This window comes from Dreissena polymorpha, chromosome 2 (genome assembly GCF_020536995.1).
Source record: "Dreissena polymorpha isolate Duluth1 chromosome 2, UMN_Dpol_1.0, whole genome shotgun sequence".
In the NCBI taxonomy this organism is placed as follows: domain Eukaryota; kingdom Metazoa; phylum Mollusca; class Bivalvia; order Myida; family Dreissenidae; genus Dreissena; species Dreissena polymorpha.
The window spans coordinates 7,152,490-7,172,733 of NC_068356.1; the positions used below are offsets into that span (position 1 = coordinate 7,152,490).

At 38.1% G+C, this 20,244-nt stretch overlaps 1 protein-coding gene and 2 long non-coding RNA genes across 4 annotated transcripts in view; all 3 read left to right on the forward strand.

The window, feature by feature from the left end:
• LOC127865749 (transducin beta-like protein 3) overlaps positions 1-20,244 on the forward strand; it is a 74,831-nt gene that overhangs the window by 24,842 nt on the left and 29,745 nt on the right. Inside the window, exons 9-16 of the mRNA XM_052405691.1 lie at positions 4,415-4,650; positions 5,164-5,364; positions 9,107-9,213; positions 9,433-9,634; positions 12,020-12,109; positions 17,242-17,310; positions 17,674-17,744; positions 18,471-18,627. Of these exons, the coding sequence (XP_052261651.1) occupies positions 4,415-4,650; positions 5,164-5,364; positions 9,107-9,213; positions 9,433-9,634; positions 12,020-12,109; positions 17,242-17,310; positions 17,674-17,744; positions 18,471-18,627 (1,133 nt within the window). The remainder of the gene's footprint in view (positions 1-4,414; positions 4,651-5,163; positions 5,365-9,106; positions 9,214-9,432; positions 9,635-12,019; positions 12,110-17,241; positions 17,311-17,673; positions 17,745-18,470; positions 18,628-20,244) is intronic.
• LOC127865750 (uncharacterized) lies at positions 13,767-16,438 on the forward strand. The gene is made up of 3 exons (XR_008042759.1): positions 13,767-13,915; positions 14,228-14,852; positions 15,406-16,438. It is a non-coding gene; the product is annotated as an uncharacterized LOC127865750 (long non-coding RNA).
• Positions 18,762-20,019, forward strand: LOC127865751 (uncharacterized). 2 transcript variants are annotated; one of them, XR_008042760.1, is made up of 2 exons: positions 18,762-18,878; positions 19,025-20,019. It is a non-coding gene; the product is annotated as an uncharacterized LOC127865751 (long non-coding RNA). The 2 variants fall into 2 exon arrangements; XR_008042761.1 differs by having other exon boundaries at positions 19,325-20,019.

The window sequence follows — 20,244 nt, forward strand, 5'->3', positions numbered from 1 at the left end:
GCTACAGTCTTGTAGATGGCTTAGGACCTATTGAACTCAGATCTTAGATCCTAGGATCTGAAGGGACCTCATCTTAAAGTTATTCTTCTATTACACTTCTGGCCATAACAGGCCGTCTTCCTATAACTGGTCGTATTCCTTTCGGAATTCGTCCAGGTTAGAAGTCTTGAAGTAAATGGATTAATCAAGTCAGAATTTAAGACTTCCATGCATTCTACCGGCAAGCGTGGACCCGCTTAAGGTTACCCCTAGGGTTTTCACCTTTTTCTGCCATCACACCTCCGATTCCGGAGGTACCACTATCAATCATATTTCCGTACTTCGCAAATCGATGACTTCGCGACCTGTATTATCCAGGATTTTAAAGGCGCCTGTTATTGGTTCAAGAAGAGGCTATATTCTGTAGATAGGTCATAAACTTATAAGTGTTAAACACTGTCCTATTCTACCAATTTTCAAGTGTGTTTGGAGTGGGAAAGTTCGGCTTGCCGTGGTTTCTTTGCCCACCCATCCTTGACAAATGGTTCCGGTCACCGGTCGGTATTTACCGGTCCGGTCACCGGTCCTTCTGCTGAGACGTCTTTTCTTACGTCCGTTTCAGCTTTATTTTTAAGATAATTGTATTAATCTCGGGATTATTTAATGACACAGATTTCCATCTTTTTGTCATTATTTACCACTATTCAGTGGTGTCTAGACTAGAAGATTATCTTGGCAAGAATATAGTTTATTCTACCACAACCTTCCTAACATCTTATACAGATGTGAGCAGATAAGGTTATGGACGATCACATAGAACAACGTATCTTGATTTTCTCAATTATGTGGTATCCTAACGAATATCACCTGCACATCTACATCTTGAAAAGCGAAAATTCTTTTTAGCTGTTTTTCATTTACAACACATTTTCACGATTCCTTTGTGATGGTTTCAACTATCACACATCGGTCGTGGTTTATTTACAGACACGGAGGTGATCATATTATCACTCCTTGTAACTGGAAATCAGGAACTTATTCGTTCTTTGCAAGAACAACAATTTTTCTCTATCGTCTTTCTCATACCAGTTCGTCTCAACGCCCTGTTGGACCTTTTGTCCTGCAGTTCTTTCTTTCGAATTATTTTTCAGTTGGGTTCAATAATGTAATTGCGCATGCGCGGCAGTGAAGTTGCAGACGAGTTGCATGGTGTACATAGTATTCAAAGAATGTTGTTTATCATCAAACGCTAGTTATTAGCGTTATGCGATCGTATATCGCAGTGTATACCGGTATGCTGAACAACGTCAACAATTCAGTTCTCAGAAATCGATCCAGCAGGATGTGCGATTGTTATACATTCGTCCATTGACATAAACTGGAATATCTTGCCTTCTTGGTGAGTTTTTGCAATAACTGAGTTTTTGCCATAATTTCATGAAATATACTTAATGAACCATGGGATTATGGTTCTACGACCTTTTAAGTCTCCTGTACAATTATTTTCAGGAAACTTCTTCACAGGTCAAATATCATATCTCACTGAGACATATTTTTACTGATCCAAACATGTGCCACTTCATGTCTGGCCATTAATAACTTTTAGTTATCTCAACAGAAAAACGTTTTTCTGTTAGAGTTTCAATCCTTGTTACTTGTGCAAGGATAATTCCATCAGAACTGTATAAAGGTTCTATGGAAATTCATTTTTTACTGGGTAATTGAGAGCATAGTTATTACCTTAATCACTCTGCTAGATACATAGAGGTTTTTCTCATCTTTTTCTTGATGATAAGAAATTTGTTTTTTTCTTCATCAAAGGATAGAGATTATGCTTTCGTATACCTTGTTTTGTGTAAGTCATCGCAACTCTGTGCTGTCTTACCTATTTTGGAACTGATCCAAACTATGGAACGTCAACACTATGTTTTTCGTTCCTTTACCTTCTTAAGCGGTTTTGACTTGTGTAACATGTTGGGATGCTTGATGAGCTCCCTATGAACCTTTTTCATCAGGCTTATTAACAGTTCCAATATAATTTTAAGACGGTTTTCCTTCTTATTATGGCTTTTACCATACGGAGAAGTGAAATTCATGCTTTTTCTGTTGAATACGACCAATTCCAGTTGGATCTATTGTCGTTTTCACAGGGCTCGAATTTAACTATTTTTTCCTCTTGCAAAAGATTGCGAGCAGCTTTAATACCAACTCGCAAAATCAAAAACATTCTCGAAATTTTGCTGGAAACATAATTTAACGTTTTTGGTTTTTTAACTCAACGGTTAACTTTGCTTATCTATCGTATTGTTATTTACGCCTGTGGGCAAAAAGAAACTAGTTATTTTTCGATTCGACACCATGTCTGTTCAAGTTCAATGAACACGTTTGAATTAGTAGACTCTTTAACGTTCTCTGTACCAATACCATCCGCGTATCTGTACTATAAGTATACCAGTGTACATACAAGGTGCGGGCTTCCGAATACGGGTATATAGACGTTCTATGACCTACGGTTTAGCGTTCAGAACGTCGAGCATATTTAGCAATATTACTTCTTTTTTCCCACTATTTCTTTACTCGCAAAAAGTTACTAGTGGCTTAAAACTTAACTCGCAATCCGTATTTTTCACTCGCATTTTGCGAGTGTGCGAGTGTTAATTTCGAGCCCTGGTTTTCACTTTGTTGTGTCAGCCAGGATTCCTTGCTTAATATCAAGTCCTCTATATGGCTTCTACCTTCAAGTTTCCAAGTTTTCTTAAACTGGTAGTCATGAAGATGAGGATATACTTCTTTGGGCAATCAGGGCTTTGAAGTTCTATCTCAGCAGTGTTAGTCAGAAGTCCATTCGAGGTTCTCAAAGACACTCTTCATTTCCCCAAAAAAGGGGGGGGGAGATGTGTCTGCGGCTTCTATTTCTCGGGGTTAGACCTCGACTAAGGAAAGTTAATCTTATCCTATCTAAGGATTCATTCCTTTTTAGGATCTGACCGCATGAATTAAGAGCTCTGTATGTTTTGTGGGCATATATTAATCACACCCCACTTTTTGACGTGCTCTTAAGCTGTTTACTGGAGGAATCCGACCACCTTGTCATCTTTTTATCTTCGTTTTCTGAAGTGCCAACAATACAATTTGTATACGTTTGGACTTGTTGTGGTTTCACTAACGGTAGTGTCTTCTTTACGACATAGACATATTACTCTGTCCGAGAAGTCATAATTAATACCGTTTTAACGAAGATTACTTGATATCATTAGCTGATAACCCTGTTTATGGGTTCTACTGTGTTGGGAAAATATATACGAACCTTCCCACCGCAGCTGCAAAATCAGCATACGATAACAGGTCAGTATTTATGACATTAAAACAAATTTTTTAAATAAAATTCATTTTAATTATTAAATACTTACCTGTTATCGGTAAGTCCCACCTCCCACCCCGCTATTCGATTAATATTTTTGTATATATATTGAAAGAATATTGAGGGTTGGTTACCGATTTTTGGCTAGGTTGCATTGCACTATGTTTAACCTGGCCTGTATTACGGTATTGAGGTGGCGGATTCCCAGTTAAAATTCCGGATGAGTTATTTCCCCTTGGAAAGTATAAGCATACGATAACAGGTAAGTATTTAATAATTAAAATGAATTTTATTTAAAAAATTTGTTTTAGAAATTCAGCAGACGACATTTTAGCAGACGACAAATTTCCCAGCATGCAAAGGGTTAAGTCAAGGTCATGGTTTAAACAAATGCTTTATGCTCATTTACTTGAATTCAGACGGAGACATTGCACTATAATTGTGTTTAGGTAGCTTACTTGCAGACCTAGCTTTAGAAGTATATGAAAGTAGGGTGAAGGTCAGGGTCACTGTTAACTGAATCAGTTTCTGCTCAATCACTTATGTACATAGCAAATATGCATACCTATTTTGAAAATCCATATATTGGCTAGTCTAATCAAGGAGATTGTTTCTTAAAATGGAAAGAATGGTTTGCTTTCTGCAAATGGTGTTTTGATTTGGGCATTGGAGGAAATTTAGGATGTTGTTGCTTACATTCAGACCTACCATGAAACCAAACATTGTTGTTTTGGATCAATAACTTTAGATTTGATAGAGGTATTGGCCTAAAATGTTTGGCAGACCTAGCTTTGTGTTACACAATTTGTAAATTTGCATTAAATTAATAAGACAAGTGTTGGGGACCTGGTTTCATGGCATGCCCAGTTATGTAAATCACCAACACTACTCTCAAACCATTTGTTGTGTATGACCATTCCTGTTATGATCTTTCTCACATAGACCTTGTGTTGGACATTTTATGATGAAAGCTTTGAATTATCTGGCTGAAATTAACTTACTCTCACAGTAGTTAATGCCATCTTAGTAAAACAGTTTTGTACTGATTTCTAAGACCATGTTCACTATCTTCAGGAACACTTAGAGTATGGAACGCAGGAACAGGGAAGTGTGTCTATACGACGGACTGTGTGCAAGCCAGGCACTCGAACACCAAACAGATTGACGTTGTTGACGGCGACAAGTCAGAGGACACGGCACAGAACATTGTGCAGCTTGTCTACACTGAGTCTGTGAACAGGGTCACCGTTGTGTCCTATGACCAGAATATCGCCATCCTGGACGTGGCCAATCTGAGGCTAAAGAAGCAGGTATAACGGGAAACATTTACATACAGTATACAGTCAGCAGGATCTTAAAAACTCATCTAACATTTACAAACATCACTTCTACTGCTTGTTAAATCTGTCAGACAAGGTTGTATTATATGATACCACCTACATAATGGGAGTCATTGAATGTTGCACTTGTCCTGTTATAGCTATGTATTTTCCAGAGCTTAAAAAAAATCTTCTGTTACTGGGTGGATCTTGCTTAATGTTCAATGTTTGTGATGAATTACCAGAAGTATAATGATTTTGGCTTTGATTACTGTGTCCGTCTTTCTGTCTGCCAGTGATCAAAACGACTGCAAACATCATGTAATCATTTTCAACGCACAACAAACTTGAAAGCCCTTTTTCCTTGTGATATAAAGTTGTGCTTGTGCAATTGTTTTTCCATCTTATGTTTAACAAACAAAAATTATTTCCCTTTTAAACTAAGACATTCTATAACAACAAACCTATTGTTTACTTTCTCTGGTCTTCTTTTGCTTTCAACAGTTTGCTGGCAACAATGATGAGATACTGGATGTGAAGTATTTTGGTGAGGGGGGCCGGTATGTGATAGTAGCGACCAACAGTCCGCACATCAAGGTGTTTGAGCTGGACACCTGGGACTGCCAGATACTCTATGGGCACACTGACATCGTGCTAGCTGTGGACGTGATCCCCAATACAGACATGTTTGTCAGCTGTGGCAAGGTATAGTAGTTATATGATCAAACACGTGCAGGGGTTTTTCTGCCTATTTTGGGAAAAGGAGTCTGACCAAATCGGGAATTTTTTATCGACAAAATTGGCCATTTTGGGAATTTTTGCTTCGATGAAACGGCTCATTTGGGAAAAAATTGTGAATTTATCATGCTTAAATAGTTCAGTGGTTTAACAAATAAATTTGTTATTATGCCCCCCTTCGAAGAAGAGGGGGTATATTGCTTTGCTCATGTCGGTCGGTCCGTCCACCAGGTGGTTGTCAGACGATAACTCAAGAACGCTTGGGCCTAGGATCATGAAACTTCATAGGTACATTGATCATGACTCGCAGATGACCCATATTGATTTTGAGGTCACTAGGTCAAAGGTCAAGGTCACGGTGACCCGAAATAGTAAAATGGTTTTTGGATGATAACTCGAGAACGCATACGCCTAGGATCATGAAACTTCACTACCCCTATTGATTTTGAGGTCACAAGGTCAAAGGTCAAGGTCACGGTGACCCGAAATAGTAAAATGATTTTCGAATGATAACTCAAGAACGCTTTTGCCTAGGATCATGACACTTCATAGGTACATTGATCGTGACTCGCAGATGACCCCCATTGATTTTCAGGTCACTAGGTCAAAGGTCAAGGTCACAGTGGCAAAAATCGTATTCACACAATGGCTGCCACTACAACGGACAGCCCATATGGGGGGCATGCATGTTTTACAAACAGCCCTTGTTTGTTTTTTTGTCTTCTTTATATAAACAGAAGCAATATTGGGCATGTTCAACGTTTATTCAAGTACTGCAGTTTTGTTTTCCAGTTACAGTTACTCTCTGAGATAAGAACTGTACAGTCTAAACCTTATAGCAGATATTTTTTACCAAAACAAATACTGGTTAGTCACACATGTTATAAGACACTTCATTCTTTAAAAAAAATGGGATTTTTTAAAAATAATTTCGGTTTGGGATTGGGTCCGTTTGCTTTGGGAGTGCCTCCGTTTTCCGGAGGCGCAGACAGTGCTGAAAAACCCCTGAAGTGAGTCAATCTCTGGGAAAACTGGTCTTTATGCACGTGTGTAAAGTGTTGTCACAAATTAGCCGAAGCAGTCTGCATGGCTTATCAGGAATAACAATTTCATTTTTTGTGTTTTTTGTTTTAACGGAGGTCTCTTCTAAATAAAATATTCATTCTAGGCTGAAAATGTAGTTGCAAATAAGTAAATGCGGACTGCACTTGCTAATCTGGGAAAATACTTTATGCACATATATTAGGCATGGTTTTCTCAAAGCATGGTTCAAATGTCAATGTGGCACTTAACTTGTTATCCCCACGCTTTTTGAATAGCGTGGTGATATTGTGGTTATCTTCGCCGTCCGTCTCTCGTCCGTCCTGGCCACTATCTCCTCCTACACTATTAGCACTAGAACCTTGAAACTTACACACATGGTAGCTATGAGCATATGTGCGACCCTGCACTATTTGGAATTTTGATCTGACCCCTGGGTCAAAAGTTATGGGGGTTGGGGTGGGGCCGGGTCAGAGATTTTCACTCATTTCTTTAGGTTATTTTACATTAACTTCTTTATTTCTACACAGATATACTTCAAATTGATACTGAACCTCTCTTATGACAATACGGTCAATCTCAACTATGCATGGCCCCATTACCAACCCTGGGGCGCCTCGCCCACATAGACCACACCCACCAAAAATTGCCTTTTACTATAATTTCTTTATCTTTACACCGATTCACTTCAAATTGATATTGAACCTCTCTTATGACAATACGGTCAATCTCAACTATGCATGGCCCCATTACCAACCCTTGGACACCCCGCCCACATAGACCACACCCACCCAAAATTGCCTTTTCTATAATTTCTTCATTTCTACACCGATTCAATTCAAATTGATACTGAACTTCTCTTATGACAATACGGTCAATATCAACTATGCATTGCCCCATTACCAACCCTGGGGCGACCCGCCAACATAGACCACACCCACCAGAAATTGCCGTTTACTATAATTTCTTCATTTCTACACTGATTCACTTCAAATTTATACTGAACCTCTCTTATGACAATACGGTCAATCTCAACTATGCATGGCCCCATTACCAACCCTGGGGTGCCCCTGGGTCAAACATGCGGTGTGGGGATACGCGTCTGCCTCTGCCATGCCATTTCTAGTTTAGATTGTCTTTATTTAATTGCATTGTAGTATGTGGTATATTGTAAGGAATGCACTATTATATAATCTATAAAGATATTCCAAAACAGTCACATCAGTTTCTTTGTGATTTTTGTGTGTGTTTTTGATGATCTGCATGAAGGTTAAGAGGGGTATTCAAGATTCACTTCACGATTATGCACAAACACAATCAATTGAAATCTAAGTTAGCAAAATTGATTTTTAAACATATGACTAGTTATTTAGTAGTAATGATTTGTTTTCGACCTGTGAATCTCCAATTTAAACAACTAATCATAACATATAAGAGTGCATTTTGACAAATAGATTTATTTTATTCCAAATCATGGCTGATCGCTTGACTGTAAGCTAAGAAAAAAATTGCATTTATTTGTTTAAGCTATTATTACAGCTCGATTGGTCATTGTCGGCTCGGGTACTACTTACATGTACCCCGGGTACTCTAAACTATACTTACATGTACCCCGGTACGGTAAGTATACTAAAACGTACCCAGGAATTTTAACGCTAAATCGGTCGTTGTCAGCTTTTTAAAAATTAATTATTTTCACATTTATGTCAATTGTCTGTTAAATGGCCTCTATATTATCGAAACTCATACTCAAAAAGCATGTTGATGCATTTTCTTAGAAGAGAAGTTTGCTAAAGATAAACACTATTGTTTTACGGTAATCGGTAGCATGTTTTACGCCATGGGATTTTGGGCGGGAATACAACTCATGTACAGTCTAATATCGACCGGGTATGGTTAAGTATATTTGCCATACCCGGGGTACATGTAAATGTACTTTAGAGTACCCGGGTGACCTGTAAGTAGTACCCTAGCCGACAATCACCAATCGAGCATTATTACACTGTCTGTCATAAGTCATGATGCATTGTATAATAAATAATAGACATGTTGTTCAAATATCAACAAATACAGATGAAAATAGAAATCTATAAGTGCTATTTTGATATTGTCATACATTTGTGTTACCTTCAACAACGATAAACAATGTTGACATTCGTCAATAAGTTGAAAAAGTGTTCGAAACTGTAAATTATCTACAATTATAAATTATTATGATAAGTTTAAATCATTCAAGCTCAGTTAATAAATAAAAAGCTCGGTTTATTATGGACAACGTATACAAAGTGGCAAAATTTAGTGGCGACAACTCTTTTGCCCCAGCAAGTAATTCTTAGTAGTCTTTGGTCTCACAGTTTGTACCCAGTACATTGTACCCTAGTTATAGACATGTTGACCTTTTACCCCTCAGATTCGCGTTTTGACAAGTTTGTAGTTAATTAGAAAATCATATTACATTAAATATCTTTCTTAATTGATACAAGTTTGAAAGGCTGCATTTCAAACCCACAATACTGATAAGCAGCAAATGAATTTACTCATAGGCTTTTGTGGTTTTATGCTGGTTGCGTATAGCTATTTTGGTATTGATTCTGAATTGGAAAGGGTTAATTTGTGCAGGGTTGTAACTTATCACACTTGTGTAAGTTGTTTTGTATATACTTTGCAGGACAACACAGTGCGTCTATGGAAAGTCAACCCTGAGTGTAAGCAGATCACATGCCTGGCTGTAGGTCAAGGTCACACCAATGCTGTTGGAGCTCTGGCGTTAGCAAGGTGAGACATAGTGTATGCACCAACTAAGCACATCATTCATTTGCTCTAAATGTGTCTTAAAATGTGTTGTTAAGTCAGCCTGTATTTTCAAATATTATTGAATGCTTTATCATAAATAGTTGAGGCCACAGAAATGAATAATATTTTGGATAATTTTTATTCGTCAATTGTAGGGTTCAACGTGAATTTCATTCATCATTTAACACCCATTCATTTTAGGGCAAAGGGAAAGTTCTTGGTGACAGGGAGTGAGGATTGTACACTGAAGCTGTGGAATTTGCCATCAAACTTTGACCTCTCAACGACCTTGGAGCTGAAGGCTGGGGTCACAGAAAAGGCTCATGATAAGACAATCAGCTCCGTGGTAGTTGCTCCCAATGACAGGTTCATTGCTACAGGCTCCATGGACAAGCTTGCAAAGGTAGACCTTGTCATCCTTGGTCCATTCTGAAAGGAGCGTTCATTGTTTTCGTCTGTCTATCCACGTTTTTCATGTTATCTTTTATAACTTCAAAACCAGTTAAGTTTTGATTTAAAACGTTAACAGGTTAATACATCTCATTCAGGAGAGGTGCATCACACAAAAACCTGAACCTCTTCATTCTGGAGCTATGCCTATTAATAATTTTGTGGCTTCAACTTTCAGTTTCGGCTCTTACTCTTGAACAAAGTGTGATATTGCAGGGTTTTTTCTCCACTTTTTGGGAAGATAGCCCATGGCTTTGGAATTGGGAGTTTTATCGGTATTTTCATGAAATTGGGAAAATAAATTCATTAGCCTTTTTTTCCACACGAAAAGTCCACTGATTAGGGAAATACTAAATTTGATTTAACTCTTTATAATCATTCAAATTAAAAGAAAAAATCATATAATACTTTATTAGATGTAATTGAATTAAAATTGAGATAAAATACACATAAGACTTCTTTCTAAAAAAAAAAAAAAAATTTTTTTTTTTTTATTTTTTTTTTTTGGAAATTGGGAAATTTTTTCCACATTTTGGGGAAAAAGTATACTTTTTATACGCCCGTATAAAATACGGGACGTATTATGTGAAACCCCTTGGCGGGCGGCGGGCGGCGGGCGGGCGGCGGGCGGCGGGCGGGCGGCGGGCGGCGGGCGGCGGGCGGAAGGCATCACTTTGTCCGGACTCTAATTCAAATTGTATTCATCCGATCTTCACCAAACTTGGTCAGCAGTTGCATCTAGTTGATATCTAGGCCAAGTTCGAATATGGGTCATGCCGGGTCAAAAACTAGGTCATAGGGTCAATAAGTGCATTTTCAAAGGGGCCACTTTGTCCGGACTCTATTTCAAATTGTATTCATCCGATCTTCACCAAACTTGGTCAGCAGTTGCATCTAGTTGATATCTAGGCCAAGTTCGAATATGGGTCATGCCGGGTCAAAAACTAGGTCAAAGGGTCAATAAGTGCATTTTCAAAGGGGCCACTTTGTCCGGACTCTATTTCAAATTGTATTCATCCGATCTTCACCAAACTTGGTCAGCAGTTGCATCTAGTTGATATATAGGCCAAGTTCGAATATGGGTCATGCCGGGTCAAAAACTAGGTCATAGGGTCAATTAGTGCATTTTCAACGGCGCCACTTTGTCCGGACTCTAATTCAAATTGTATTCATCCGATCTTCACCAAATTTGGTCAGAAGTTGTGTCTAGATGATATGTAGGTCAAGTTCAAATATGGGTCATGCCGGGTCAAAAACTAGGTCACGAGGTTACTTAGTGCATTTCAAGCATTTAGCATGGTGTCCGCTCTCTAATTGAAGTAGTTTTCATCTGATCTTCACCTAATTTGGTCAGAAGTTGTGTCTAGATGATATGTAGGTCAAGTTCGAACATGGGTCATGCCGGGTCAAAAACGAGGTCACATAGTGCATTTCAAGCATTAAGCATGTTGTCCGCTCTTTAATTGAAGTAGTTTTCATCTGATCTTCACCAAATTTAGTCAGATGTTACATCTAAGTGATATCTAGGTCAAGTTCAAATATGGGTCATGCCGGGTCAATAACTAGGTCTTGAGGACACTTTCAAGCATTGAGCATGGTGTCCAAAACCTTCGAACGGGCGTATCTTGTGACAGTTTGGCACTCTTGTTGGGATTGGGAACATAGCCGAATTTCGGCTATAAAATCGGGCCAAAAAAAACCCTGTATTGTAATAAAATGTCATACATCGATACAAGCTGCATCGTGCAAAAATGGTTCTTATGCAATATGTGGCCAGTGTTACTCTTGACCAATCCTCTTATATAAGCAGTCTGGTCTGGAGCTACATTTTGCTATTGAGACCACAAAACCTTGGCTTACCATAAGTGGACAAGGTAGCTCCTAAAAACACTGTGCTTATGGGCAATCTAGTCTAAAGCTACACTGACTACATATAGCATGAGACCGATTTTGGCAATACGTGGTTCATGTCAACCTGGTTATTCATACGACAAAGTTCTAGCTGTGTCAATCAGATGGAGAAATCAATGGTCTAAAACAGTCTAGTTTGGTGGAGCATGAAATATTGCCAAATTTTTATGAAGAAGAACTGGCTGTATTTTGCAGAAATTAAATACAGAAAACATAAAATAGTATATTTACATCTGTTTGCTGTTTATTTGCTTTTAATTGCAATAATTTTAATTTGTTGTTTTTCTAATAACATACTGAAAACTAGTTATTTAACTAGCAAGCGTTATTTGAAGGCAAGTCTATTTGATCAGTAGGAAAATATAAACAACATGCTAAAATGGACATTTTGTAATTCTTGCACAATCAACTTATCTTCCTCTTATAGCTGTGGGATGCTAAGGACCTGTCGTTGCTAGGGGTAATGAGGGGCCACAAGAGGGGCATCTGGTGTGTGCAGTTCTCTCCCATCGACCAGGTAACTGGCCCTTTTTGTGCAATCACAATACCTTTGTGGTCAGAATATTTTAGTGTGTATGGACTGTCTTCTGGTATCTTTCATTTTTTAAATTGGCAAATTAAATTACTTTAGAATTTGAAAACTAAACCGAACAGTATAAATGACAGAGACAAGTTCTTCAAAACTGAATAAATTTACATGTTTACAGTTGCGTCATGTTATTAAAAACTAGCATATGGTGCGTTTTAAAGGCATATTCCAATTTTAAAAAGGAATATAATATTAAGGTTATTTACATTCTTTGGAAAATTGTATTGAAGCAACTACATCTGCACTAAAATCAGAGACAGTGAATTCACAAAAATTGTACTTATCCATGGACATTAAAATGTATAACTTGTCTGTTAGATTAATCCGCTTGTTTCTATTTTCTATATAAAGAAATGCATTTATAAATTTTAATGTTTGACAAAATAATAATTATTAAAGCCTACTCATTGGTTAACCCTTAGATGTGGTATACTGTTTATATATCAGTATATTTAAAGTGTGCTTAATGTTGAAAAGGTACATGTGTTACTGTTTACAAATATTACAATAAATACCATAACTTTACAATCGAAGATGACATTGTAGTTTTTAGCTCGACTATTCTATATGAAATCTATATAGTGGAGCTATCCTACTTACACCGGCGTCGGCGTTAGCGTCTGCGTTAGCGTGCAAATGTTAAAGTTTTCGTACTACCCCAAATATTTTCTTTGTCCCTAGACAAATTGCTTTCATATTTTGCATACTTGTTTACCAACATGACCCCAACCTATAAACAAGAGCAGACAACTCTATCAAGCATTGTGTGATAATAATGGCCACTTTTCCACTTAGAATATGCAGCAAATGTTAAAGTTTTCGTACTACCTCATTTATTTTCATTGTCCCTTGACATATTGCTTTCATATTTTGCATACTTGTTCACCAACATCACCCCAACCTATAAACAAGAGCAGACATTTCTATCAAGCATTTTGTCATAATTATTGCCCCTTTTATACGTAGAATATGCATATTATTGATAAATCTATGTTAAAGTTTGCATACTACCCCAAATATTTCCTATATCCTTTGACATATTGCTTTTATATTTTGCATACTTGTTTACCAACATGACCCCAACCTATAAACAAGAGCAGACCACTGTATCAAGCATTTTTAGATAATTATGGCCCCTTTTACACTTAGATAATTGAACATTTTGCTTAAATTGCAATAACTTCTTTATTTATGATCACATTTATTATTACTTAAAAATTTGACAAAACAACACTTACCCGAATACCACAATGGATTCCACCCAAACAATAACCCACGCCCCTACCCAGAATCCCTTCCCCCCAACCACACACCCCCCCCAATTTTTTTTTTAAACATCATCTTATAAATTACCCCACCCCACATGATAACCCCCTCTCCCCCCCCCCCCCGCCCCCCCCCCCTACCATTCCCCCTACCCCCCCCCCCCCCCCCCCCGAATTTTTTTTTCTTTAAACATCATCTAATAAATTACCACACCCCACATTATACCCCCCTTTCACCCCCCATACCCCCCCCCCCCAAACATTTTTATACGCCCGTATAAAATACGGGACGTATTATGTGAAACCCCTTGGCGGGCGGCGGGCGGCGGGCGGCGGGCGGAAGGCATCACTTTGTCCGGACTCTAATTCAAATTGTATTCATCCGATCTTCACCAAACTTGGTCAGCAGTTGCATCTAGTTGATATCTAGGCCAAGTTCGAATATGGGTCATGCCGGGTCAAAAACTAGGTCATAGGGTCAATAAGTGCATTTTCAAAGGGGCCAATTTGTCCGGACTCTATTTCAAATTGTATTCATCCGATCTTCACCAAACTTGGTCAGCAGTTGCATCTAGTTGATATCTAGGCCAAGTTCGAATATGGGTCATGCCGGGTCAAAAACTAGGTCATAGGGTCAATAAGTGCATTTTCAAAGGGGCCACTTTGTCCGGACTCTATTTCAAATTGTATTCATCCGATCTTCACCAAACTTGGTCAGCAGTTGCATCTGGTTGATATCTAGGCCAAGTTCGAATATGGGTCATGCCGGGTCAAAAACTAGGTCATAGGGTCAATAAGTGCATTTTCAAAGGGGCCACTTTGTCCGGACTCTATTTCAAATTGTATTCATCCGATCTTCACCAAACTTGGTCAGCAGTTGCATCTAGTTGATATCTAGGCCAAGTTCGAATATGGGTCATGCCGGGTCAAAAACTAGGTCATAGGGTCAATAAGTGCATTTTCAAAGGGGCCACTTTGTCCGGACTCTATTTCAAATTGTATTCATCCGATCTTCACCAAACTTGGTCAGCAGTTGCATCTAGTTGATATATAGGCCAAGTTCGAATATGGGTCATGCCGGGTCAAAAACTAGGTCATAGGGTCAATTAGTGCATTTTCAACGGCGCCACTTTGTCCGGACTCTAATTCAAATTGTATTCATCCGATCTTCACCAAATTTGGTCAGAAGTTGTGTCTAGATGATATGTAGGTCAAGTTCAAATATGGGTCATGCCGGGTCAAAAACTAGGTCACGAGGTTACTTAGTGCATTTCAAGCATTTAGCATGGTGTCCGCTCTCTAATTGAAGTAGTTTTCATCTGATCTTCACCTAATTTGGTCAGAAGTTGTGTCTAGATGATATGTAGGTCAAGTTCGAACATGGGTCATGCCGGGTCAAAAACGAGGTCACATAGTGCATTTCAAGCATTAAGCATGTTGTCCGCTCTTTAATTGAAGTAGTTTTCATCTGATCTTCACCAAATTTAGTCAGATGTTACATCTAAGTGATATCTAGGTCAAGTCCAAATATGGGTCATGCCGGGTCAATAACTAGGTCTTGAGGACACTTTCAAGCATTGAGCATGGTGTCCAAAACCTTCGAACGGGCGTATCTTGTGACAGTTTGGCACTCTTGTTTATTTTGTTCCTATTTTTATTTTTGAAAGATCGTCTTATAAATGACCACACCCCACATTATAGCCCCTCTCAACCCCCCCCCCCCAAAAAAAAATAAATGTTTTTTTCCTTTTTATACGCCCGTATAAAATACGGGACGTATTATGTGAAACCCCTTGGCGGGCGGGCGGGCGGCGGGCGGGCGGCGGGCGGAAGGCATCACTTTGTCCGGACTCTAATTCAAATTGTATTCATCCGATCTTCACCAAACTTGGTCAGCAGTTGCATCTAGTTGATATCTAGGCCAAGTTCGAATATGGGTCATGCCGGGTCAAAAACTAGGTCATAGGGTCAATAAGTGCATTTTCAAAGGGGCCACTTTGTCCGGACTCTATTTCAAATTGTATTCATCCGATCTTCACCAAACTTGGTCAGCAGTTGCATCTAGTTGATATATAGGCCAAGTTCGAATATGGGTCATGCCGGGTAAAAAACTAGGTCATAGGGTCAATTAGTGCATTTTCAACGGCGCCACTTTGTCCGGACTCTAATTCAAATTGTATTCATCCGATCTTCACCAAACTTGGTCAGTAGTTGCATCTAGTTGATATCTAGGTCAAGTCCGAATATGGGTCATGCTGGGTTAAAAACTAGGTCAAAGGGTCAATTAGTGCATTTTACTTTGTCCGGACTCTAATTCAAATTGTATAAATCTTATCTTCACCAAACTTGGTCAGTAGTTGCATCTAGTTGATATCTAGGCCAAGTTCGAATATGGGTCATGCCAGGTAAAAAACTAGGTCATAGGGTCAATTAGTCCATTTTCAACAGCGCCACTTTGTCCGGACTCTTATTCAAATTGTATTCATCCGATCTTTACCAAACTTGGTCAGTAGTTGCATCTAGTTGATATCTAGGTCAAGTTCGAATATGGGTCATGTCGGGTCAAGAACTAGGTCATAGGGTCAATTAGTGCATTTTCAACGGCGCCACTTTGTCCGGACTCTAATTCAAATTGTATTCATCCGAAACTTTTAAACAACTTTTTATCCTGCGTCAAAGTGGTATGGGGGTATAAGTCACATTCAGTGACAAAGCTCTAGTTCAAGTTGAATTCACCAAACTTGGTCAGAGGTAGTATATAGATTATATATCAGTCAGGTCTGATTGGAGACATGCAACCGATTAACACATGCAATATTTTTATGCAATATTTTTATCCAGTTTTATTTTGCGATATTTTCATCGGGTTTATTTTTTTCGCGATTTTTGAAATTTTTTTTTGCTTATTTCCAAAACAAATACATCAATCATCAGTGTATCATCTCCAATGGCACACGAATCGGGCGTATATTGCTCCGTCATGCGGCGCTCTTGTTTTATTTTTTAAAGATCGTCTAATAAATTATTGAATATGAACAATTTCCCCATAATGGCTTACGTTATAATGTTAAGCACTCGAATAGTCGAGCACGCTGTCCTCTGACAGCTCTTGTTAAATTTTTTGTTGCGTTTGTTCTTGAACATTAGTTTCAAATAACAAATGCTAACACAATTACGCATGCTTGTGAGCAGAACATATTAAAATCCAAATTACAAGGTACAGCTTGCCACAAGTATGTGAACTATGTTATGCTTAAATATGACTGTGATAATTTGGAGCAATGACATTATACAATGTTCACTACACATGTTATACTGAGATGAGTAAATCCACACTATTTTCATTTTATTCTTGACTCTAAAATCTACAAGCTTTAGCTATGATGTTGGTGAGAAAAAAAGGTTCGCAGATGACATGTAATTCGGTTCAGTTTTTACCAGTTATGTGTAACATATTTATCATTAATCAATACTGCTGAAGCTGAGCAATTAAAGCACCGTAAATAATTGCTTAAATCGTAAAATGGGGTTAACACAGGGTTTTATGAAATTAGATTGGGTTTTTTAATAATAATTTTACGGTTAGTATTATTTGGTAAGATTGGTTGACCATTAACAAGTTGATAAAAAAAATCAGTTGCTTGGACCCCAAAATGTAATTCTGGGACATAATGATTTTATCACCAAGAAATAAGTATTATCATATTTCAATATACAAAGACAAACTGATTGACATTCACCTCAAACTTTGTATATTGTTTAAACAAAAGGTAGAGTTCTGTTTGACCATTCCAGATCCTTGCATCGTCGTCAGGTGACGGGGAGGTGAAGCTGTGGTCACTGACAGACTTCTCATGTGTTAGGGTATGTAGCAAACATCTCGTGTTTCTTAAGCCTTACCCTTTCAGAAGCTAAGTGAAAATGACTTTGTGCAAACAGCATACAACCAGACCAGCCTGTGAGTAACTCGCAGTCTGTTCAGGTTTTATGCTGTTTGCTGCTCAACATTATCTAAGGGTTGGAACTGACACCTATAAAACTAGTAAGAAAGGCCTTTAATTGAATTTTCTGAAGGACTACAAATGCGTCGAAATACACATCTAAGTGGTGAAGAGTTAATGAATATCATGATAACAATTATGATCAATCATTTGTGGATTTTAAAAAGTTTCCCATTCACAAACACTATTACATTGTCTATGTCCCTATTGTCATTTCTGTTTTCAGACATTTGAAGGCCATGACTGTGCAGTTCTCAGGGTTGCATTTCTGATGAGAGGCATGCAATTGCTTACCACGTATGTTGCATTGGATTTATTTGCTTGCAATCAAATGAATGGTTCTGGTCAACTTGTGATTTTGGTTACGATTGTATAATTGACTCATAATTTACCACTTTGTCACACAGTTTAACACAGTGTCTTGATACATCTTGTTGTTCATGACATGTGTGCATATTTGTTAGGAATAATTACTTTTGTTCTTAACTTTGTTGTCGTATAATGACCAAGTGATTGTGGGAAGTTTTCTACCTTAGATCTTTTTTATGCCCCCGGATCGACAGATCGGTGGTATATTGTTTTTGGCTTGTCTGTCATGTTATGTGTCCGTGTGTGTGTCCAAAACGTTAACCAAAACTTTATTCATAACTTTTGTGATATTGAACGTAGCAACTTGATATTTGACATGCATTTGTATCTCATGGAGCTGCACATTTTGAGTGGTAAAAGGTTAAGGCGATCCTTCAAGGTCAAAGGTAAAAAAAAATCACAGCGGCGCATAAGGGGGCATTGTGTTTCTTACAAACACATCTCTTGATGTATTTGGCTAGTCAGCTGACATGCATTAAAATGTTTTAAGATATGTCATGGACCTTTAATCAAGCATCAATACAAGTGTAGATCAGCCATAGGATATGGCTACTATATGACCAAATAAAAATCTTTTTTTTTCCCACCTTTCTGTTTGGTATTAAGATTAAAAATATAGGTCAGTTTCCTATTTATCCCTCCCTGTATCTACAGAGGCACAAATGGCCTGGTGAAGCTGTGGACAATCAAGTCCAACGAGTGTGTGAAGACATTTGACGAGCACGGGGACAAGGTATGGAGTCTGGCAATGGGGGAGGCAGACGACACCTTCGTTACTGGAGCTGCTGACTCCAGTCTCATTGTCTGGAAGGTAGGGGACAGGCTCTTAGTGTTCCTTCTTTTTCTAGTTTTATTAGCCGGATTTTTTTCGAAAAAATCTCGGCTTATAGATTGATGTTGTCGGGCGGGCGGGGGGGGCGGGCGGGCGGGCGGGGTGGCGGCGTGCTCGAAAATGTTAAAGTTCTTATTTCATGGTATAACTTTGGTATGCTTGGACCTAGAGTCTTCAAACTTGACATGAAGGTTGGCCAGGATTAACAGATGACCACTGGTCATTTCAAGGTCATTCATTTGAAGGTCAAAGTCACTGTGAACTTCAATATAAAAAATGTTAAAGTTCTTATAACTTTGGTATGCTTGGACCTAGAGTCTTGAAACTTGACATGAAGGTTGGCCATAACTAGTTAGTAACCACTGGTCATTTCAAGGTCATTCATTTGAAGGTCAAGGTCACTGTGACCTTGAATGTTAAAATGTTAAAGTTCTTATTTCATGGTATAACTTTGGTATGCTTGGACCTAGAGTCTTCAAACTTGACATGAAGGTTGGCCAGGATTAACAGATGACCACTGGTCATTTCAAGGTCATTCATTTGAAGGTGAAGGTCACTGTGACCTTCAATATAAAAATGTTAAAGTTGTTATAACTTTGGTATGCTTGGACCTAGAGTCTTGAAACTTGACATGAAGGTTGGCCAGAACTAGTAAGTAACCACTGGACATTTCAAGGTCATTCATTTGAAGGTCAAGGTCACTGTGACCTTGAATGTAAAAATGTTAAAGTTGTTATAACTTTGGTATGCTTGGACCTAGAGTCTTGAAACTTGACATGAAGGTTGGCCAGAACTAGTAAGTAACCACTGGACATTTCAAGGTCATTCATTTGAAGGTCAAGGTCACTGTGACCTTGAATGTAAAAATGTTAAAGTTCTTATTTCATGTTATAACTTTGGTATGCTTGTACCTAGAGTCTTCAAACTTGAAATAAAGATTGGCCAGTACTAGAAGATGACCACTGGTCATTTCAATGTCATTCATTTGAAGGTCAAGGTCACTGTGACCTTAAATGTTAAAATGTTAAAATTGTTATAACTTTGGTATGCTTGGACATAGAGTCTTCAAACTTGACATGAAGGTTTGCAAGCACACTTAGATGACCACTGGTCATTTCAAGGTCATTCATTCTAAGGTCAAGGTCACTGTGACCTTGAATGTAAAAATGTTAAAGTTCTTATAACTGGTGTGATAGAAACCTTTTGGAGTGATCATAAGGCTGTCTGGATTTCTGTGTAGGTATGTGAAAGCAAAACAATAAATAGTATTATTTCATCTAAGTTTATTTTCTTACATTTGATAATGAAATTGATGGAAACTTCAAACAATATCTTACTAATTTGCTAATAAAAAAATTGAGATCAAACTTTCCTAATTGTCAATTCAAGTTCATATTTGTGACCTTAAATGTTATTGTTGTTCATGTATATGCATGCATTCAAAACATAACACAAGGTTTGCTCATGCCTTGAAAAGTACTTACATTTCATTTTGACCTTTGAACAATATTTCAGTAATTTAAGTATTGCATTGACAAAAACACGAAAGGTACTTTCCTGTCATTTAAATCAAAAATCCGGCTTCAATGCGGTCAT